Raw genomic sequence first — 18,372 nt, 5'->3', positions numbered from 1 at the left:
AGAAAGGGGGAAAATTTTCAGATAATGAATTATCATCTCATAGAAAAATAACGCTCCTTGTTGTATAGGCTGTAATCAAAGTACAAGAGGGATAAATCCTTTTGAGAATAGGTACTTCATTCACATTATCAATTTGCACTATTATATATGATCTGAAGAAATCGTCTGTTTCACAGTTTATTCTTTCATTAGCAACGGTCGATGGTGTTGTCCATTCTTGGATTGAACACATGTCTCGTATTACAGAAAAGATATTGCCTTCAGACTAGAATTGCAATCCCGATCTTCTGATATGGAACAGATTCCAAAGAATAGGTGAATACGCCAGATGAAAAGGTTGTGCTATACCACACTCACTCTTAGTCCTCAGGCCTAAAATCACTGATATTTCACCGAAACGGAATAAAAAATGCAATTGTGGCAATTTGTCATAAATCTCTATTCAGCTGAGCCAGGGAGTAGATGACCATAACTATCTCCTTTCATGTGTATCGTCCATGGAAAAGGAGAAGTTTAGGTTGTATAATCCCTGGAGTTGCTTAAATTTAGGGGATCAATAAATTACGTAAACTCCGAAGAAAGAAAGAAAAGAGTATAAAGGTATTCAACCTAGCTAATTCATGGTTCTTTCTCCTGAGTACTCCGCTTTCACACCCATTCTGTCGTAATCAATGATGTGGGCAAATGCATGTGCTTTGCTATCACTTATAGCTGTGGCATTGGCCGCTTCAACGCGGCAAGACTTATCAAGGGCGTGTTCAGCATCGAATTCACGATCTAGCGCTATCAAAGCCGCCTTCCAGCATGCCTATAATGGTTACAGACGTTATGCTTGGGGCAGTGATGAACTGCTGCCAGTCACTAATGGGTCTTCCAACTCCAGGTAAGTTCCCCTCATACTAACCAGCAAAAAATCATCAATCTAACTGGTGTGCATTTTCATGAGCTTAGAAACGGTTGGGGAGGTAAGCGAATGCGTAAAGCTGAATAATGGAGATCCGTATCTCTGATCAATTATCACTTGCCTCATGGGTCTCTAGCTACTATTGTTGATGCTCTAGATACTATGCTTATAATGGGACTTGAAGATGAATACGCCGAAGCCTTGAAGTATGTCGAAAAGATCGATTTCACCACATCAGCCTGGGAATCCAAGGGATTTGAGACGAATATTCGTTATTTGGGCGGTTTGCTGTCAGCAAATGACCTTCGTGCAAACGATGTGCTGGTGAAAAAAGCAGTCGAACTTATTGAAAATGCTTTACTGCCTCTCTTTGATTCGCCGTCAAAAGCACCTTACACCTACATGGACCTGAATCGGTACAACGTTTGATCACTGTTTCTGTCAGGCTTTTTTACTTACATCCTATTGTTATAGAAAGCGTGCAAAGCGAACCTCGTCCATTAACCTAGCGGAATTCGGAACATACAATCTAGAATTTACGCGGTTGTCCCAGATCACAGGCAATGCGACCTATGCTAAATATGCCAATGATTTGGTCGATCGCGCCATTTCGGAGCCGACCGTGTTGCCCGGTTTATTTCCAACCAGCTGGACCACTGATACCTTCAAGCCCATCAATTCCAGTAAGTCGTTCTCTAGATGAACACTTGAAAGAGGTGCCTAACGGAACCGTGAAAACAGGTTACATTACTATCGCTGGCGGAGGAGACAGCTTCTACGAGTATTTAATCAAGAACTATATTCTTCTGGGAGGCTCGGACCCGAAATTGCTGTCAACATGGAAACAATCGGTTGAAAGTATCGAAAAGTACCTACTGACGTCCACTGCAGAGAATCCTCGCATTAAATTTGTGGGAATGATTGATGGTCAGGGCCAGCCTGTTTACGTATCTCAAGAATTAGTGAGTACCAGTGATGGATGTATCATTTTTATGATCTCTCGTTCTGATACCTAGGAATTTAAAGATATGCTTTTGGCCAGGCAATATCTTGCTAGGAATTAGCCAAATGTCGGGCAACACAGATCGTTATCGGCAATTTGCGGATACATTCATGGCGTCTTGCCATGAAACATGGGCATCCACTACTACTGGAATCGCTCCAGAGAGCTGGCAATGGAATCCATTGCCTAATACAACTGATACCAAGGTACACATATATTTCGTTATTTTCATTGGCTTGTTTGACACCATCTGACTGCGTTTTTGAAGAAGACAAGGAAGAATGCGAAAGCATCCAAGAGAGCCTTCACCGCAAGCGATGCGATTTACGACTTGAGACCTGGTACGATTTGAGCTTGTAGCCGTAACTTTTTTTTTTATCTATATCTGATGACCAACGCTTAGAAACCCTGGAGAGCCTATTTTATTATTACCGGGTAACAGGCAGTAGAACCTATCAGGTAATTTGTTGTCATGCTCTCAATGGGCTATCCAGCTTGGCTTACACAAAATTGCAGGATACGGCTTGGGAATATTTCCAAGCTATCAATAAATACACGCGTACCCCTTCAGGGTTTACACGTATCACAGATGTGGATAGCGAGAATCCACAGCAGGACAATTTTCAAGAGAGGTAAGCAACAAGACCAAAAAATTGGTCATCTGCAGAGATGTAGTTCATATTGCTAATCAATGACGGCACCACAGCTTTTTCCTTGCAGAGACCCTGAAATATCTCTATCTCATTTTCGTTGACAAGGATTGCATATCGTTAAACGACTATGTTTTCAACACTGAAGCACATCCCTTCAAGCTCAATACACCGATCAACGTCCAATGATAAATGTCGAGGCATAATTTCAATGGATACACATTATACCACCACTTTTAGTCATATTTTTATTGGCACAGCTGAAAAACTGTCCAATAACTACATTGTTAAAAAATCGTTCTTATATCCGCTGTGTTTATCATTTTACCCCAAAGGATTGCAAAAAGTCAACATGAGCTGTTGCTTTCTGAGCGTGCTTCCTTTGGGCCAATTTTATTTGTGTTTGATTGGTTCATGCTGTTGATGTCGAACTCTCATTGTCATTGGTTCGATTTCCTTGCGATCCCGCACGGCAGCAATAACGCCCAGTGGCTTTTCCTCTTCCCCCGCCCGCATGCACTACAACGTCTTTCGACCCCCTTCCTTTCTGTGTTCATGCCAAAGAGACAGAATCTGAAGAATAAACTAAAAGTATACACTGTACAGAAAAATGAGTCACTAAGATCTAGTCATGATTCGGATGCTCAAGCGAGAACCGCGGACAATGTGGACAGTGTGAGCACCAAACTCGCCAAATTGCGCTCCGAGCAAGCCCGTGCAGCATGGAATCGACAACGACAGCAACGACCTATACCCAGCAATATGGCTGAACAATCTTTGAATTTGGGTCCGTCCTGGTTAATGCCAGCCATCTCGCCTAGTACAGTCGAAGCATCAACTTCGCACCGTTCGGCAGCAGGACCACCACCACCTCGTTCTTGGATCACGAGAAAGAGCAATCAAATCAGGACCATCCACCGGAAAGTATCGAATCCGACGGAAGGAGTGCCCTCACTTTGCTGGTTATGCTCTGTCGCTATAGCAAGGCGTCTAGCTGAGGATTACCGATTGCACGCGGATCGATATGACAAGGCTTTTGCATCGCTTTCCATCCGAGTCAAGCAGTCCCTACTTCGAGCATTGGCTACATCAACGGGTATCAATGACCGCCTGCTCAAATTGTTTCAAGATGAAGAATACGATGATCTGTGCTTAGAAAGTAGTTCGATCTCATTTTCAAAGCTGCTACGGACGTATTGGCGGGTGAAGCCGCTTCAAGCGAAGCCTCCACCGGAATTGGCGGTGAAGGAGGACTGGGAGGATGAAGAAGAGGAAGAGGTTAACCAAGAGCAGAGCTGGCCCGAAGGAGAAGGTTACATCTTTGATCCAGACGATAACAAAAAAGAAGACACCGAAATGTCATATGCGATGCAACAAGTTTTGGAGTGTGCTGTCCCCGGCATTGCACGTGGCCGACCGTATCTCCTGTCCATGCCTATGGCGTCTACGTTGGTTTCTCTGAATCTATCCTTTATTCGTCCCGTGCTGCCATCCATAGATCTGGCATATTTGATCGTCACCACATTACCCCACCTTGCAAGTTTATCTACCGCTGCTTGTTTCACGGCTACGGAAGGACCACGTGCGCTGTTTATTTTATCGCACGGATTGCGGCGACTGGAGTATTGGGATATTGGGTATCATGAATGGATGCAATTGGAATTGCTGTGTGGGCCAGATATCGGTGCGTCAATCAACTGGAAAAAGGACCTGCTCTATCTGAAGGTTCTCGGTTTACAATCGTCGGGACGGAACGATGACTTGTCACTGATTGGTCGACGGTTTTCACGTTGGTTCAATAATGAAATAGCGTCTTTGCGAAAATACCCTCTCCGGATTTTATGGCCATAGTTGTAAAAATATATAATTTGGATAGAAAGTCTCAATAAAGCAGACAGAAACAATCACTTGATGGCACGTTCACAGTATATGCAATAATGATGACACAAGTGACCAGAGACTACAATGTCTGTCACAAACAAGGTCACCTCTCAACGGGTGCTGATCCGTCATTACCTCAGCACAATTAGTACTGGCGGAAACACGGACAGGATGTTACACAAGGTTCTGGATTATGAACCCAACCCTGCCCGCCATTTTAGAAAGCGTCTCTGACTCTAAAAGTCTACAATTGTGTACCACGGTAAAGGATGGCACCCAGTACCAGCGTGCGAAAATATGGCGCCGTTAAGTCGGGCAAAACACCGTGGGATGACAACCGATTAAGTTTAGCCTGTATCACTTTTTGTGCTACGGTACTTCATTTCATAGACATCGTTGCTCATGTGGGAGAAAAAGCCAAGCTTGTCCCTGCATCACCATTTCCGATACATGGCAATATGAAAAAACCCGAATTTAACCAATCATACCAAGGAAAACATTGATGGTTGATTCACCAAAAGTACATTTTCCTTGATAGTGCAAGAGGAAGTGAGCTGCAAGATACAGTAATGGAGTTGCAAAAAGAAAGCTGTGGCCGATTAATTGCTGTTCCCATTTTTGAGGGAATACAACTTTCTTAAAATTCCGTAGAAAATCCTCGAAAGATACGACAGGGTTAATAAACTTCCGCTGCGCAAACAAACAGGCGTGACAACAGGAAGTTTCAGATTATGGTACGACAAATGCAATAAATAATATTCCAAGCAAGCCGATCAGATCAACACTAACCGAGATTTAACAATGTCCATATACACTTATAGTTGAAATTCCCTTTAACAGAACAAGGACTAGACAGCATTTTTCACGCTAACGAAGCAACCGGGGATGTGCAACGTTGCTAGGTGCAGTTTTCTCCTGGCACCGGTTGCCTCGAGTAAACGATCTTCAGTTTCATTCGCTGAAATTAATTCGACACAGATGAAGGAAAAATAATGGGCCGAGGATATACTTCTTTTTTTGTCTTAATTTTTAAACCAATCAAAATCATTCGAGAGATAATAGCCTTGATTGAGTTTGAACGGAGATGAAAACATTTTAAAAGATCAAGTGAGAAAAAACCTCGAAGAAGAAACAGAATCGGTTTTCATGTGGCCACAACCCGACCACTTCCCCCTTTTGGAAGGAAGTGGTTGGTCCGCGTAACAAGCGTGGGATTCTGGGGAACATTACAGCAACGGCGGTTGTTCCAAGTGGGAAAATTACACCAGAAAAAGGAGATTACTATGATACATGAGATTTCTCGGCATGACGACAAGATGAACATTTCATTCAAAATGGGAAAAATATAACCAAAAAGGTGAATATCTTGAAACCTAGTTATCCTTAACAATTGGCTGCTGCCCACCTTGACCGGTGTAATCTATTTGGCGGGTGGATGCGGAAAGCTGACTTTTTTTGGTTATAATTCGTTTGTCTTTTTTTCTTTTTGCGAATCAAATCGCGCTGGTAAACTGCAGGGATCATATGGTGGTTCAACCCTATCTTATTCCCATATCAGGCAGTTATCATAGGTTTCTTATTCACGACTCGTCAATGGCCTCTGATGCAAATCTTGGTCGCTCACATTATTCGTTCGCTTAGTTTCAAAAAAAAAAAAACATTTTTTTTTTTTTTGTATCGTAATCATTGGAACCCGAGAGAGATAGAGCCGTAATATATAAAAGAGAGGAATTGTATCCGATCAACGGATTTTCCTGCTTTTCGCTTACCCTCCTCCCCCTTCCTTCCCCCCATTCAAAAAATGGAAGAAAAAAAGGACCAGACGGTCGTCACCGAGTCATCACAACCACCTCCCGCCTATGAAAACGTTGAAGTCCCTGACGAAAATGTTTACACCGCACCTACCGAAGAAGATTGGGAAACGCTTCCTGAAGTGGCAGACACCCTCCCTAAAGCTGCCTACCTCGTCATTTTAATCGAATTTTGTGAACGTTTTACCTACTATGGCCTCAGTGGTCCTTTCCAAAATTATATCCAACATCCTGATCCCGGTCACTGTAAGTTTTTTTTTCCCGGTTTTTCAAACTCTTTTTATTTTTCCAGCAGACACAAAAAATGACGACAAATGATCTAATCAATTCATAATTTAGATCCTGCTCAACAGCCCGGTGCTATGGGCCGCGGTCAGCAAACAGCTACTGCTTTGACTACCTTCTTCCAGTTCTGGTGTTACATCACTCCTGTCATCGGTGCTATCATTGCCGATCAATACCTCGGAAAATACCGCACTATTGTCCTTTTCGCCAGTATTTATATGCTGGGTTTGGTCATTTTGACCGCCACCGCAAGTCCCGCCGGTATTGCTGGCGGCGCCGCATTCCCTGGTTTCATTGTTGCCATCATCATTATTGGTCTTGGTACCGGTGGTATCAAATCTAATGTCGCCCCTCTTGTCGCCGAACAATACCGCAGCCGTGCTCCTTATGTCCGCACAGAGAAGAACGGTAAACGTGTCATTGTTTCTCCTCAAGCCACCTACCAAAAGATTTTCAGTATGTTCTACTGGGGTATCAATATTGGTTCGCTTTCCGCCATTGCCACCACTGAATTGGAAAAGAACGTCGGTTTCTGGCCCGCCTATTTACTGCCTACTTGTATGTTCGTCCCGTGTATGGCCGTGGTTCTGCTCGGTCGCCGTCACTACGTGCAGAATCCTCCTCGTGGTTCCGTTTTTGTTGAAGCTGGTAGATTGTTCTTCTTCAGCTGGAAGATCAAGGGCGGTATGGAGGCCTGCAAGCCCTCCAACATTGAACGTGAACATCCCGAATTACTGAGCAAGGTCACCTGGGACGATATCTTTGTTGACGAACTCAAGCGTACTCTCAAGGCGTGTACCGTGTTCTGCTGGTACCCTATTTACTGGATCTGTTACTCTCAGATCACCAACAATTTGATCTCCCAAGCTGCTACTATGATGACTGGCAATGTCCCCAACGATATTATGCAAAATATCGATCCTTTGGCATTGATCATCTTGATTCCTATCATGGATCGTATTGTCTATCCTCTGTTGCGTCGTTATGGTTTCCGCATGCGTCCTATTCTTCGTATCTCTCTTGGTTTTGTCTTTGCCTCTGCTGCCATGGCTTATACCGCTGGTATCCAGTCCAGAATTTACAAAACTCCTCCATACTACGACCATCCCAATGGCAGAGAAAACTGGATCTCGGCCGCTTACCAGATTCCCTCTTATGTATTTGTGGCCATGTCCGAAATTTTCGCTTCCATTACTGGTAACGAATACGCTTACAAGAAGGCTCCTCAGACCATGAAATCCATCGTTATGGCCCTCTTCCTGTTAACCAACTGTGTTGCTTCGCTTATCGGTTTCGCCTTGGTTTCCGTTGCCAAAGATCCCAAACTCGAATGGATGTTTACCGGTCTGGCCGGTGCTGCTATCGTTGCCGCTATTCTTTTCTATATCATTTTCCACAAGAACGACGATGTCGACGTTGCCGAAGATGCTATTATTCGTGATGATAAGCAAATGGAAGAATATCAGAAGCACGATCAAGCAGTCGTGGATTATGAAGCCGAAAAGGGTCCCGCTTAAATAAGCATCCCACTTTTTGTGATGATATTATTTATTTGTTATTTTGCTTTTTTGTTCCCTTGTACTTTTCTCAATATTCTTTCCTTCCCTTTTTTCTCCCGCTATTCCATAATATCCCGTTTACCTATCGTAAACATTATCGTTTGTAGTAATATATTTTTTCCCGCTGCAGCTGGGCTGCGTTGCGTTTGACGCGCTCTTGGCTTTTTCACATACATATCGCTTCAAAAATACAATCATCTTTATCTATTCAAACTTATTTACATGGTCATTCTGTTGTTGCATTACCATTTGAATCGTTTCAGAATTGCCGCTTATGAACGTATTTATCAGATTTTTAGACAATGGGGGAGTTGTTATCATCATTTTTTTCGTCTTGATCTCGGTCTGCCTTTGTCTTCTTCTTTCTGTTTATTGCAGAAAAAAAAAAGAGATGAACAGGTATGCAGAATGTCGCCAAAAACTAGAAAACAGAATAAAATGAACGGTGATAATATCATCCATATTTTTTGATGTTATCTAGTTTTTCTACAATGACTTCATAGGTGAGGATGGTCATGGCGGAGGAGGGTACCGTGCGTATTAAATTGGTGGACATGCCCTTATAGAACCCTCGAATGCCCTCTTCTACAGTAATGACTTTTATGGCATGGATAATACCGTGGTATTTGAATGGTTTTCTGGTTTGATTTTGTAATCGGGTACGAATGACCTGAGGATAGACAATTTTGAGTACCTGCATCAATGCATACGGTTACACATGCACTTACTTCATGGGGATATGTGGCTGTGCTGGCAGCCATTTTTGACAAAGAGGAGGCTAATAAAATAACGAGTGTACCTGATGGTACATTGGCTTGCGTATCTATGGATCCAAACAGAAACAAACAGTCAAACGATCATCAGCCATGGATTCGAATGGAGTTTTCCAGCACTTGGATACTTACGAAACCAGGTTTTTAATTTTTCGTAGAGTGGAAATTGTACAGCAACGTGGCTTACGCCGATCAGAGAAGGTCCGAGACCTTTGTAGAACCCTCGGATGCCTTCCTCTTTGGCAATAGTGGCAAATGCATGAAGGGTGTTGTTGTACCGATACGCTGTTCGTTCGCTCTGTGTCTAAATCCCACCATTGACGTGAGTTATCCCTCCATCATTGGTTCCCTTTGTTTCTTTCCTTACCATGAATCGAGTTTTAATCACCCATAGGGGATTAGTAAGCGAGGTGGATGCAGCTCCGGCTGTCATGGCAGATGCGATGTGAAGTGTCCAATCGCGCCCTGGTTGACCTAATTCAATGTCGATGCAAGTTGAATCGATAAATTACCGGTTCTTCACGTGTGTTTCATGCTCTGTTCCCCCCTGTGACTCTTACCCAACTGACCCGTCCATCGTCCTTTGCAATAATCATAAACCGTAAAATAAATAGCCCAGGTCGGTAAATACCCCACAAGCATCGGTCCCAACCCACGGTATAACCCACGAATCCCTTCTTCTTTCCAGATCCTCGATAATGTGCCTTAATTCGATTGAAAATGAAACCAATAATTCGTTAGCGATCTGTGTGGCAGCGAATGATCCGATGTTTTTTCCACTGAATTGCGGGGATGTAACGTACCTACGGTCCCTCTATATACAATCATTCCCGGCTCTAATTTCCCCTGATTTTGTAAGCGTGTTTTGACGACATCTAACGGACATGTTACGATAGAAGACACTATGCCGGCGCCTGCACCGGCAATCGAATGTTTCAAATTTTCATGAGTTCGACTATCGTTTCGACCAACGTGGGAAAAAAAAGAAAACGAAGAGCGATTTAAGTACAATCCTCCATGACGTTTATGGCAAAAACTCTAAATCAATCGAAATGACTCTTACGCGAAGTCTTTCCACCAATTGGCGGCGTAGTTCATCGGAAAGCAAATGCTGTGAAAAGGAACAAGATCAAGAAGCGGATCCCGATGAGAAGGGGCAAGTTACGAAGAATGAGCACAGACAAGAAGCAACGAGAAGAAAGCACAATCTCAGATTTCTTCCAGCCGGTTGATCTCGAAAGAAAGGCAACCAATTATGTAATAAAATAGCAGTGGTAAGAAAAGAGAAAGGTGGGGTATTACTGCTGCGGAAGAGGCGGCGTCAGGACAGGCAAATTCAAAATGATTTAAGACCGTTTGAAAAAAAAAAAAAAAAAAGTTAGATCGCGATTTCTCGTGACGTTGTTCCCGTCGATTTGACCTGCGGCTGTTGAATTTTGAAAGGACGCAATTTCAGTTTCCTTTTGGCACCTAAGCTGGCTTACTTGATTGCAATGATCAAATGCGAGTGTAGGTCAGTTCAACATTGAAACTAATTGTATGAAAGTGGAGAGCGCATATCTGACATGGATGCAGAAAAAAAAGATAAACAAAAAGGTGCCTGTCTCATGTTTCTCGGTCAATCAAATTGGCGGATTATTAAAATCACAGCGGAAACCAATGGAATTTCGCCGTTAATGTTCACTCAGCTGACATATAAACACACAGCAATTACAAGGATAACTGAGTATTTTCTTACAATATACGGTGGACTGCTGCCTATCATCGACCTACACACAGCACATCTACCACCCGATAACAAAATAGCGAGAAATACCTCTATTATAGTGACCTGACCCAGCCTTATTCCCTCAACCATCCTGTGACACAATCAAAAACACATTTAGCTGCTTATCTACAATTCTAACGATAGGTATAACTTTCTCAAAGAATCAATGTAGTACGCAGGAATAGCCACACTGTGGTCGGATCACTTAACCTTGTACTTACAAACCCTTTTCATTGAAGACTCTGCTTTGATGCGATAGCAACAGCAGATAATAGGGTTGATTGGAGGCCGCAAAAGTGCACAGATAGACGAACATGGCATATCTTTGCCTTTATATCAAAGGTCAAGCGGTATCCGTTCTTCAAACGCTTATATACATGACATAGAATGGAATCCAATTGCAAAGGCCTGCTCATTTATTGAAATGGCCTTTGGTTAGCTGTCGTGAGCTAACAATTATGAGAAATGTCATGGAAACCATTCATATGCTTCTATTCTTCCGGATCGAGAAGTTTATCTGATGATTTCATCCGATGAAAGGACAAGAAGCGATAAACTCGTTGCGACTGAAGCTATTGAAGCTTGTGCATCCGCATTTTCCTCCTGTGGATTGTGAAACTTAAATTAAGTATGCCGCTATGCACGTAAATGGGGATTATTTGGTACAAGAATGCTCATGTAATTGTCAAATAAGATTGATGCCCAGTCTACTATGTTTCTGTCAGTGTTGCGTAAGTATCTATTACACATACTTTGTCCCCCATACAGTAGAGATGTCTTGCTATAGTGCGACGATGCTTGGTCTGCCTCTTTGTCATCACTTATTGTGCTGCAATATCATACCATTCTTGCAATTATCGACAGCTTTGTGCGTCCGCAATTTCGGGTAAGGATGCGGTTTCTCTACATCGCTTTTAATCTGGTGCAAGGACACTTCACAAGGTGATTTTCGCCGTTCTATGCCTAAAAATTTATACTTCTTCTCTTTGCGGCTCCAATTTTTCGACCTTTGGTTTCCATCAAAAATTTCCTTTTCTGACACAAAAATAGGTACATTTTTTTAGATACGCAAATTTTTTTCCTTGCAATAAACACAAGGTTGTTCAGAAACCATGTCTCAAGAGCAGTTGTCCAAGAGCGTTGCTGATTTGAGCATTGAAGAGCAAGGTGCTCCCCCTGCGAAAACCGCTGCGCAGAATGTCACCCCCTGGGAAGTCGAGGGTGCTGTTGTTGACGGTGTAGCTCAAGCCATTGACTACGACAAGCTTGTTGATCAATTCGGTACTACGCCCATCACCACTGAATTGCTTCAACGTTTCGAACAACTCACTGGCAGAGCACCCCACGTTCTCTTGAGAAGAGGCACTTTCTTTTCTCACAGGTAATCGACATTTTGTGCATATCGTGCATTCGGTTCCTTGCCGCTAATTGCTTTCTTGTTTTTTCGTATGCAGAGAGTTCTCCAGAATTCTGGATCGCTACGAACAAAAGAAGCCCTTCTTCTTATACACTGGTCGTGGACCTTCAAGTGCTTCCATGCACTTGGGTCACATGATCCCTTTCATCTTTTGTCAGTAAGTGAAAATCTATAGTGAGGAAACCAACGGGAAGAAACATGTGTCTAAATGGGGTTAACATAGATGGCTTCAGGACGTCTTTGATGTTCCGATTGTCATTCAATTGACAGACGATGAAAAGTTCTTGTTCAAACCTAATCTTACCGTTGAAATGTGCAATCAGTTTGCTTATGAAAATGCCAAAGATATCATCGCTTGCGGCTTCAAACCTGAAAAGACCTTTATTTTCTCCAACTTGAACTACGTCGGGTAAGAAAAGATAAGCATGATGACTGGCTGTGCCACGATACTCATCTTGTCAACGTGTGAATATAGTGGTGCTTTCTATCATAATGTTGTCCGTATTTCCCGCTGCATTACTTCCAATCAGTCCAAGGCAACTTTCGGTTTCAACGACAGGTAGGAAAAATCAACGAAATGGAGAGAGTCTTCTTAGATAATGTGTTAGTAACTGTGATATAGTGATAATGTCGGTAAACTCCATTTCGTGTCTATTCAAGCGGCTCCTTCCTTCTCCAATTCGTTCCCTCAAATTTTCGGAACCAAGAAGGATATTCCATGCTTGATTCCTTGCGCTATTGATCAGGATCCCTATTTCCGTTTAACGCGTGATGTGGCCAAGCGATTGAAATACCCCAAGCCGAGTTTGATTCATGCCAAGTTTTTCCCAGCATTGCAAGGATCGCAAACAAAGATGAGCGCCTCCGTCGATAGTTCTGCCATCTTCATGTCTGACACCCCTAATCAGATCAAGAACAAGGTATGACTGACAGCATAACTGGGAATGGCCGCAGATAAAACTGATATTTTTTGGATGCCATCATAGATCAACCGATACGCTTTCTCTGGTGGAGGAGCTACCGTGGAGGAGCATAGAGCCAACGGTGGTAATCCCGATGTGGACGTTGCTTACCAATACCTCAGTTTCTTCCTTGATGATGATGAAGAATTGAAGAAAATTCACGACGTAAGTGGCTAAAAAAAAGCAGGATAAAAAGGGAACGAAAGAAAAGAGTCAAAGGACTCATAGATGGATTTATGCAGGCATACAAATCCGGTGAGATGATGACGGGTGAACTGAAGAAGCGCTGTATCGAAGTTCTTCAGAAGGTGGTGGGTGATTTCCAGAAGAAAAAGGCCGAAGTCACAAAGGAAACCATTGATTACTTCATGGATCCTAATAGAAAAATTGATCCTTAAAAAAGAAAGTTGTAGTATAAAGGAATGCATTGTAAAAGTTAATACAAATTGGGGACTGCATGCTTCAAGTATGTGGGCTCACTTGAAAATGCAAGTATTGGTTGTTATACGGCAGCAGAGACTATGAGTGTATTTTATTGACTGATCAGGGACACATTGGAGTTGGGACATTTCAGTGGCGGTCATTTGGGAAGGCATCAAATTGTGACGATTCTGTCCAAACGCCGTCTTTGAGCTTCTTTGCCTCCTCATTTTTTCGAGCACCGCGTACCACTAGAGATTATGCTCAGTGGAATGAACGACTTTGAAAACGAGCCTGTGTTTGACTACAGGACAATCAATGAACGATTTCAACAGCGATTACTGGAGGCACAGAAAACAGCCAACGAAAAAGAGATAGAAGCCGATCTGGTATGTATGACCTTGCCAGGATCACGGACACGTTACTGTGTATTAATCAACATCATACAGAATCTTGCCGGATCGCCCGATCTACCTGATGCTGTAGATCCATTGGAAACCGAACGCCAAATACTCGAAGCCCAGGTAGCACGCGCGGAGAAAGATGTAGAGGAATTGAAAAAACAGGTGGCAGATCGTAAAGCACGTCGACTTCGCGAAGCAGCGCTACTCAAGATGACACCTGAAGAACGTGCTCGAGTCGTTGAAGAACAGGAAAAAGCGGCTGAGGAAGGTATGCCGATTGACGATGATGTTGACGATATGGATGTGGTGTTGTAAGTGGAATCTGATGTGCAACCGGACGCTGTTTCAAGCTTTTGAAGATACTTATTCTCTGTTTATGTTTGGGTCTAGCGAGTACCTGTTGCATATTGGCGAAACACCGTTACCGAGAAACGCAGCTAATATGTCGCGAACTGACTTGATGTCGTCTCATGCTGAATTTCGTACAAGAGCCATGCAAGACCCCGAGGTAAATGATCGTATCAATGCCAGGAGGGAGACAAAAATGAAAGTAGCTGCTCACTCGTTCTGATAAACTAGGTTGAAAAACAAGGTGAATTTGCCCACCTTCGATTTACCGAAGCCAAAAATCGTCTAACCCCCAATCCTAACGGACAAGGTAACTGTGAACCAGGAACCGTTCCTTGGGTTATTAGCTAAGCAATACTTCTAACAGGGGAGATACGTTCGTGTGAACTTATCGGGGAGACTTATCAACAATCTTTCAAGATTTGTTTTGATGTTTACGAGCCTAATTTTGTGGTCGATAACCTTGTGTTCGATCTCAGCATCGAGATGCAACTGGATTGCGGATCAATATTGCAAGAGCAAGTTATTGGAAAATCCGGACACTTTGCGATAACTTTCTTTAACGAGGGATGGTTTTTTTTTTTTTTTTTTTTTTTTTTTTTTTTTTTTTTTTTTACAGGATTGTGGACGAAAGTGATTTGTTGGCATTCTTCCGATTATTAGTGCACTATGCTCGTTTGGATGATGAGCGCAAAAAGGTTTTCAATCAGCTAAAAGAAAAGCTTGCCGACACACGGATAACTCTGCTGCCAATGGCAGAAGATCGATTAAAGTTTCAGAGCAATCGGTAAATGCTTGTCGTCATTCACTGCACCCGTTATGGATTTGATATCAACTATCCACATTTTACAGAAATGATGAACCGGAATTATACCTCTTGTGGAAAACTAAAGTCATTGAATCTGAACATGCTGATTTGGACGCCAATATTTGCGAACGTGTACTACCTGATATACGGATGGAAGCAGATACCTCTGAGAAATGTAAGCGAACAGATAAAAAGAAACCCATAGATTTTGCGTCTTACAGGTTGCTTCTTAGGGTCTTTGGTCGATGAAAAAGGAGTCATGGATCATCTTCCCACGCATTTCACGCAAACCATGAAGCTCAAGGGAGTGTTTTTAGCCACCCTTATTATGGTAGACGCTGTTTTTGACATGGGTTTAGCCTAGAATATGACATTGAATCGATTCAAACATGTAAATAACCTCTCACAGCATCTTGTACTAATCAAACTCATCTTCATTTTTATTTGTCTTACACATCGACCTTTCTGAGGACTTTGAATTTTTTTTTTTTTCGAAGCTGACACGGCGATGCCAAAGGCAGTATAAACGATTACGAAGAAAAAAAAAACTGACACGGCGACGCCAAAGACAGTATAATGGGTGATTGAGAAGAAAAAAAAGCTGACACGGCGACACGTCGGATGATCCTGCAATAATGTAGTGCCCGACTCATAAACATATGCTGGTATAAATAGGGCACTTCTGGGTTGATGAAATGGGGAAAGCTAGAACTTTTTCTTCCCAACAATTACTCTTGAACTTTTTTTTTCCATGACAAAACAAGCGAACGAATTCGTGACCGAGTGCAAGTCATCCTTGGCACGAGGGGTAGCAGTGGCTAGCGATCTTCTAGTTGACCGAGCGGTGGGCTGTTACGTCTATATGACGGATGGGCAAGCGTATCTGGATCTTGCTTCGGGTATTGGCGTTACGAGCACCGGCCATTGTCATCCTACCGTAGTGAAGGCGGTTCAAGAGCAGGCCGCCAAAATTTCGCACGCCCAAGTAAACATGTTTTATCATCAACCCATGTTACAGCTGGTGCAGAGACTCCGGTCCAAGGTGCCGCCGTCCCTGGATACTTTCTTCTTCTGGAATTCCGGATCCGAGGCTGTTGAAGCCGCGGTCAAGTTAGCTCGGCAAGCAACCAACAAACAGAATATCATTGTTTTCTCCGGAGGCCACCATGGTCGCACTATTGGAGCGATGGCCTTGACAAGCTCCAAAAGTATCTTTAGCGCTGGGTTTGGTCCTTTGATGTCAGGTGTCCACACGGTAGATTTTCCCTATGAGTTTCGTTGTCCAGCCAAGGATCATGCGCCATGTCACACAGGCCAGCATTGTGTGGATGAAACGTTGCGCCAACTGGAGCTTCTGCTTCAGCAAAGAACAGCTCCCGAAGAAACAGCAGCTATTTTGCTCGAACCTGTTCTTGGCGAAGGTGGCTATGTACCAGCTCCTCCAGGTAGGGATTTTGTCCCTTTTTCCGCAAATTCTGCACGTGTTGTCTGCAAAAACAACAGTTCTCAAGCGCCCTTTTTTTAACACTCTAGGCTTTTTCCAAGCTCTACGTACATTTTGCGACCGTCATAACATCCTGATGATTGTGGATGAAGTGCAAACTGGATTTGGACGTACTGGAAAAATGTTTGCCATTGAGCATTGGCCTGGAGTAGAACCAGATATCCTTGTTATGGCCAAGGGGATCGCAAGTGGCTATCCTTTGTCCGCTATTGTGTCGAGAAAGGCCCTGATGGATCAGCAACCTCCTGGATCGATGGGTGGCACTTATGCAGGCAATGCTGTTGCCTGTGCTGCTGCATTGGCCACGCTCGATGTTTTTGAAGAAGAGCGTCTGTTGGAAAATGTGAATCAAAGGTAACGTGAGCCTTTATGCACTGTTTTCATATCAAAATTCATTCGTCCGCTATATGGCAATAGATCCGAGCAAATGTTCAAGGAATTGCGGGAGAAAATCCCACCTTTGCTTCCCGAATCCATCCAACTTGACATCCGTGGATTGGGTCTTATGATTGGTCTTGAATTTCGCAACGCTCCTACCGGTTTTGCGACCAGAATCACCAAAGAAGCCCGCGAACAACACCACATGATCATTATCACTGCATCTGTCTATGAGACGCTGCGAATGATCCCTCCATTAATCATCAGCGAATCAGAAGTGACAGATGCCATTAACCGCTTAGCCGAAAGTATTCGAGCAGCCGTTCAGGCTATGGTATGATGATTATAATACCGTTGAAGGCATGCCATTTTATCACCGTCATGCTTGTAGGTGATAAACAAACCGAAAAAAAAAAGATATCTACTTTCTGTACCTATTTTTTATCTTTTTATACATATAAAATCGAAACAATGGTGGTCACTTTTTGCTACTGGTCTACTATTTTCTAAAGCATATAAACAGAATCTAAAGGCGTCTAGCCTTCTTGGGTCGGCATCCGCCGAAAGGCATGGGTGTTGCGTCTGTGACACGTTTGACATTCCAGTGGTGGCCTGATACCAAAGCCTTGAATGCGGCATCGCGACCGGGACCGAATCCTTTCAAAACCATATGCAAAGTATTTACTTGCAAGTTTTTGGCATGCATCTTCTCCAACAGTTGCAATGCGGCTTGATGGGCGGCTTCGTAACCACTGCGAGCTGCCTTTTTGAAACCGACCGATCCACCGGAAGTTGTAACCAAAGGTGCACCGTTGGGACGGGTCAAAGTAATGATGGTATTGTTCAATGTCGCATTGATGTGAATTTGATGTGGAACCTGACCCAAGCCCGTTAATGAGGAGCTCAACATGAGCATATCGAATTTGCTGCCTCCCGCTGCACCATCGTTTGCTTGTGATTGACGTTGCTTTTGTACAGATTCATTCAACACATTGGAAACGCTATCCGTTGATTGCTCCGATGACGCTGTGGTGCTGTTGCCCAAAACACTCAGAATGCCGTCGAGGGGTGTGCCGGTTGCAGTTTCTTTTTCTGCATTGGGTGTTACAGGTGATTGCTCGCCATTGGTTCCACTGCTATTCCATCGAGCCTGTACGAGAGGGCGCTGTGTCTGTGTCCAAATACGTCCGGTAAGATATTTGCAGGTGGCAGGCAACATGACAGGGACACTACACTAATGGGTAATAAAAAAAAAAGAAGAGGTCCAAAATGATTGGAAAAAGCCACTGATCACCCCCTCCCCTTCCTCTCTCTCAAACTTTGTTTTGTTCGCCCAGATATTTCAGGGTCCGATCGATCCAACCTCAGCCCTGATTTTCCACCGCATTTTTTTGGGTGGGTTACAATCCCGTGTCTGTTGAAGTGAACCTTTGCTCTCTATTTTATTTTGATACCTCTTTTTTTTCATTTATATATTTTTATCTTGCGTCAAGTTCA

General features: G+C 43.3%; 8 protein-coding genes across 8 annotated transcripts; 6 read left to right on the top strand and 2 right to left on the bottom strand.

The window, feature by feature from the left end:
- Window positions 1-1,066: 1,066 nt before the first annotated feature.
- BYT42DRAFT_592515 (glycoside hydrolase) lies at window positions 1,067-2,746 on the top strand (the record flags this gene model as incomplete). The annotated part of the gene is made up of 8 exons (XM_051570620.1): window positions 1,067-1,320; window positions 1,379-1,587; window positions 1,646-1,866; window positions 1,931-2,113; window positions 2,176-2,248; window positions 2,311-2,366; window positions 2,424-2,539; window positions 2,614-2,746. 8 exons carry the CDS (start codon window positions 1,067-1,069, stop codon window positions 2,744-2,746), a joined length of 1,245 nt encoding a protein of 414 aa, XP_051426572.1.
- A 235-nt stretch (window positions 2,747-2,981) lies between these two features.
- On the top strand, window positions 2,982-4,464 carry BYT42DRAFT_561138 (uncharacterized protein). The gene has a single exon (XM_051567328.1). The coding sequence runs from the start codon at window positions 3,113-3,115 to the stop codon at window positions 4,406-4,408; it is 1,296 nt and encodes a 431-aa protein (XP_051426571.1). The 5' UTR covers window positions 2,982-3,112; the 3' UTR covers window positions 4,409-4,464.
- A 1,775-nt stretch (window positions 4,465-6,239) lies between these two features.
- On the top strand, window positions 6,240-8,051 carry BYT42DRAFT_492057 (POT family-domain-containing protein; the record flags this gene model as incomplete). Its single annotated transcript, XM_051564121.1, has 2 exons — window positions 6,240-6,495; window positions 6,589-8,051. 2 exons carry the CDS (start codon window positions 6,240-6,242, stop codon window positions 8,049-8,051), a joined length of 1,719 nt encoding a protein of 572 aa, XP_051426570.1.
- Window positions 8,052-8,547: 496 nt separating this feature from the next.
- BYT42DRAFT_528818 (mitochondrial carrier domain-containing protein) lies at window positions 8,548-10,237 on the bottom strand (the record flags this gene model as incomplete). The annotated part of the gene is made up of 7 exons (XM_051565381.1): window positions 9,930-10,237; window positions 9,670-9,821; window positions 9,427-9,570; window positions 9,234-9,340; window positions 8,999-9,170; window positions 8,822-8,916; window positions 8,548-8,763 (listed from the first exon to the last, which is right to left on the bottom strand). The coding sequence occupies exons 1-7, from the start codon at window positions 9,962-9,964 to the stop codon at window positions 8,548-8,550; spliced, it is 921 nt and encodes a 306-aa protein (XP_051426569.1). The 5' UTR covers window positions 9,965-10,237.
- Window positions 10,238-11,629: 1,392 nt separating this feature from the next.
- On the top strand, window positions 11,630-13,502 carry BYT42DRAFT_561127 (uncharacterized protein). The gene is made up of 7 exons (XM_051567327.1): window positions 11,630-12,015; window positions 12,089-12,208; window positions 12,275-12,460; window positions 12,527-12,610; window positions 12,674-12,971; window positions 13,038-13,178; window positions 13,256-13,502. The coding sequence occupies exons 1-7, from the start codon at window positions 11,747-11,749 to the stop codon at window positions 13,409-13,411; spliced, it is 1,254 nt and encodes a 417-aa protein (XP_051426568.1). The 5' UTR covers window positions 11,630-11,746; the 3' UTR covers window positions 13,412-13,502.
- Window positions 13,503-13,552: 50 nt separating this feature from the next.
- BYT42DRAFT_245711 (uncharacterized protein) lies at window positions 13,553-15,676 on the top strand. Its single transcript, XM_051562688.1, has 8 exons — window positions 13,553-13,822; window positions 13,883-14,148; window positions 14,228-14,345; window positions 14,417-14,495; window positions 14,553-14,703; window positions 14,805-14,972; window positions 15,038-15,168; window positions 15,227-15,676. The coding sequence occupies exons 1-8, from the start codon at window positions 13,694-13,696 to the stop codon at window positions 15,355-15,357; spliced, it is 1,173 nt and encodes a 390-aa protein (XP_051426567.1). The 5' UTR covers window positions 13,553-13,693; the 3' UTR covers window positions 15,358-15,676.
- Window positions 15,677-15,744: 68 nt separating this feature from the next.
- BYT42DRAFT_491186 (pyridoxal phosphate-dependent transferase) lies at window positions 15,745-17,215 on the top strand (the record flags this gene model as incomplete). The annotated part of the gene is made up of 3 exons (XM_051564055.1): window positions 15,745-16,438; window positions 16,527-16,851; window positions 16,915-17,215. 3 exons carry the CDS (start codon window positions 15,745-15,747, stop codon window positions 17,213-17,215), a joined length of 1,320 nt encoding a protein of 439 aa, XP_051426566.1.
- Window positions 17,216-17,308: 93 nt separating this feature from the next.
- BYT42DRAFT_561122 (uncharacterized protein) lies at window positions 17,309-18,159 on the bottom strand. Its single transcript, XM_051567326.1, has one exon. The coding sequence runs from the start codon at window positions 18,092-18,094 to the stop codon at window positions 17,402-17,404; it is 693 nt and encodes a 230-aa protein (XP_051426565.1). The 5' UTR covers window positions 18,095-18,159; the 3' UTR covers window positions 17,309-17,401.
- Window positions 18,160-18,372: the final 213 nt, after the last annotated feature.

The sequence above is a fragment of the Radiomyces spectabilis genome, assembly GCF_025331425.1.
Source record: "Radiomyces spectabilis strain NRRL 2753 chromosome Unknown BYT42scaffold_3, whole genome shotgun sequence".
Classification (NCBI taxonomy): domain Eukaryota; kingdom Fungi; phylum Mucoromycota; class Mucoromycetes; order Mucorales; family Radiomycetaceae; genus Radiomyces; species Radiomyces spectabilis.
The sequence above is the reverse complement of the archived record's forward strand: the minus strand, read 5'-3'. Positions and strand labels throughout refer to the sequence as shown.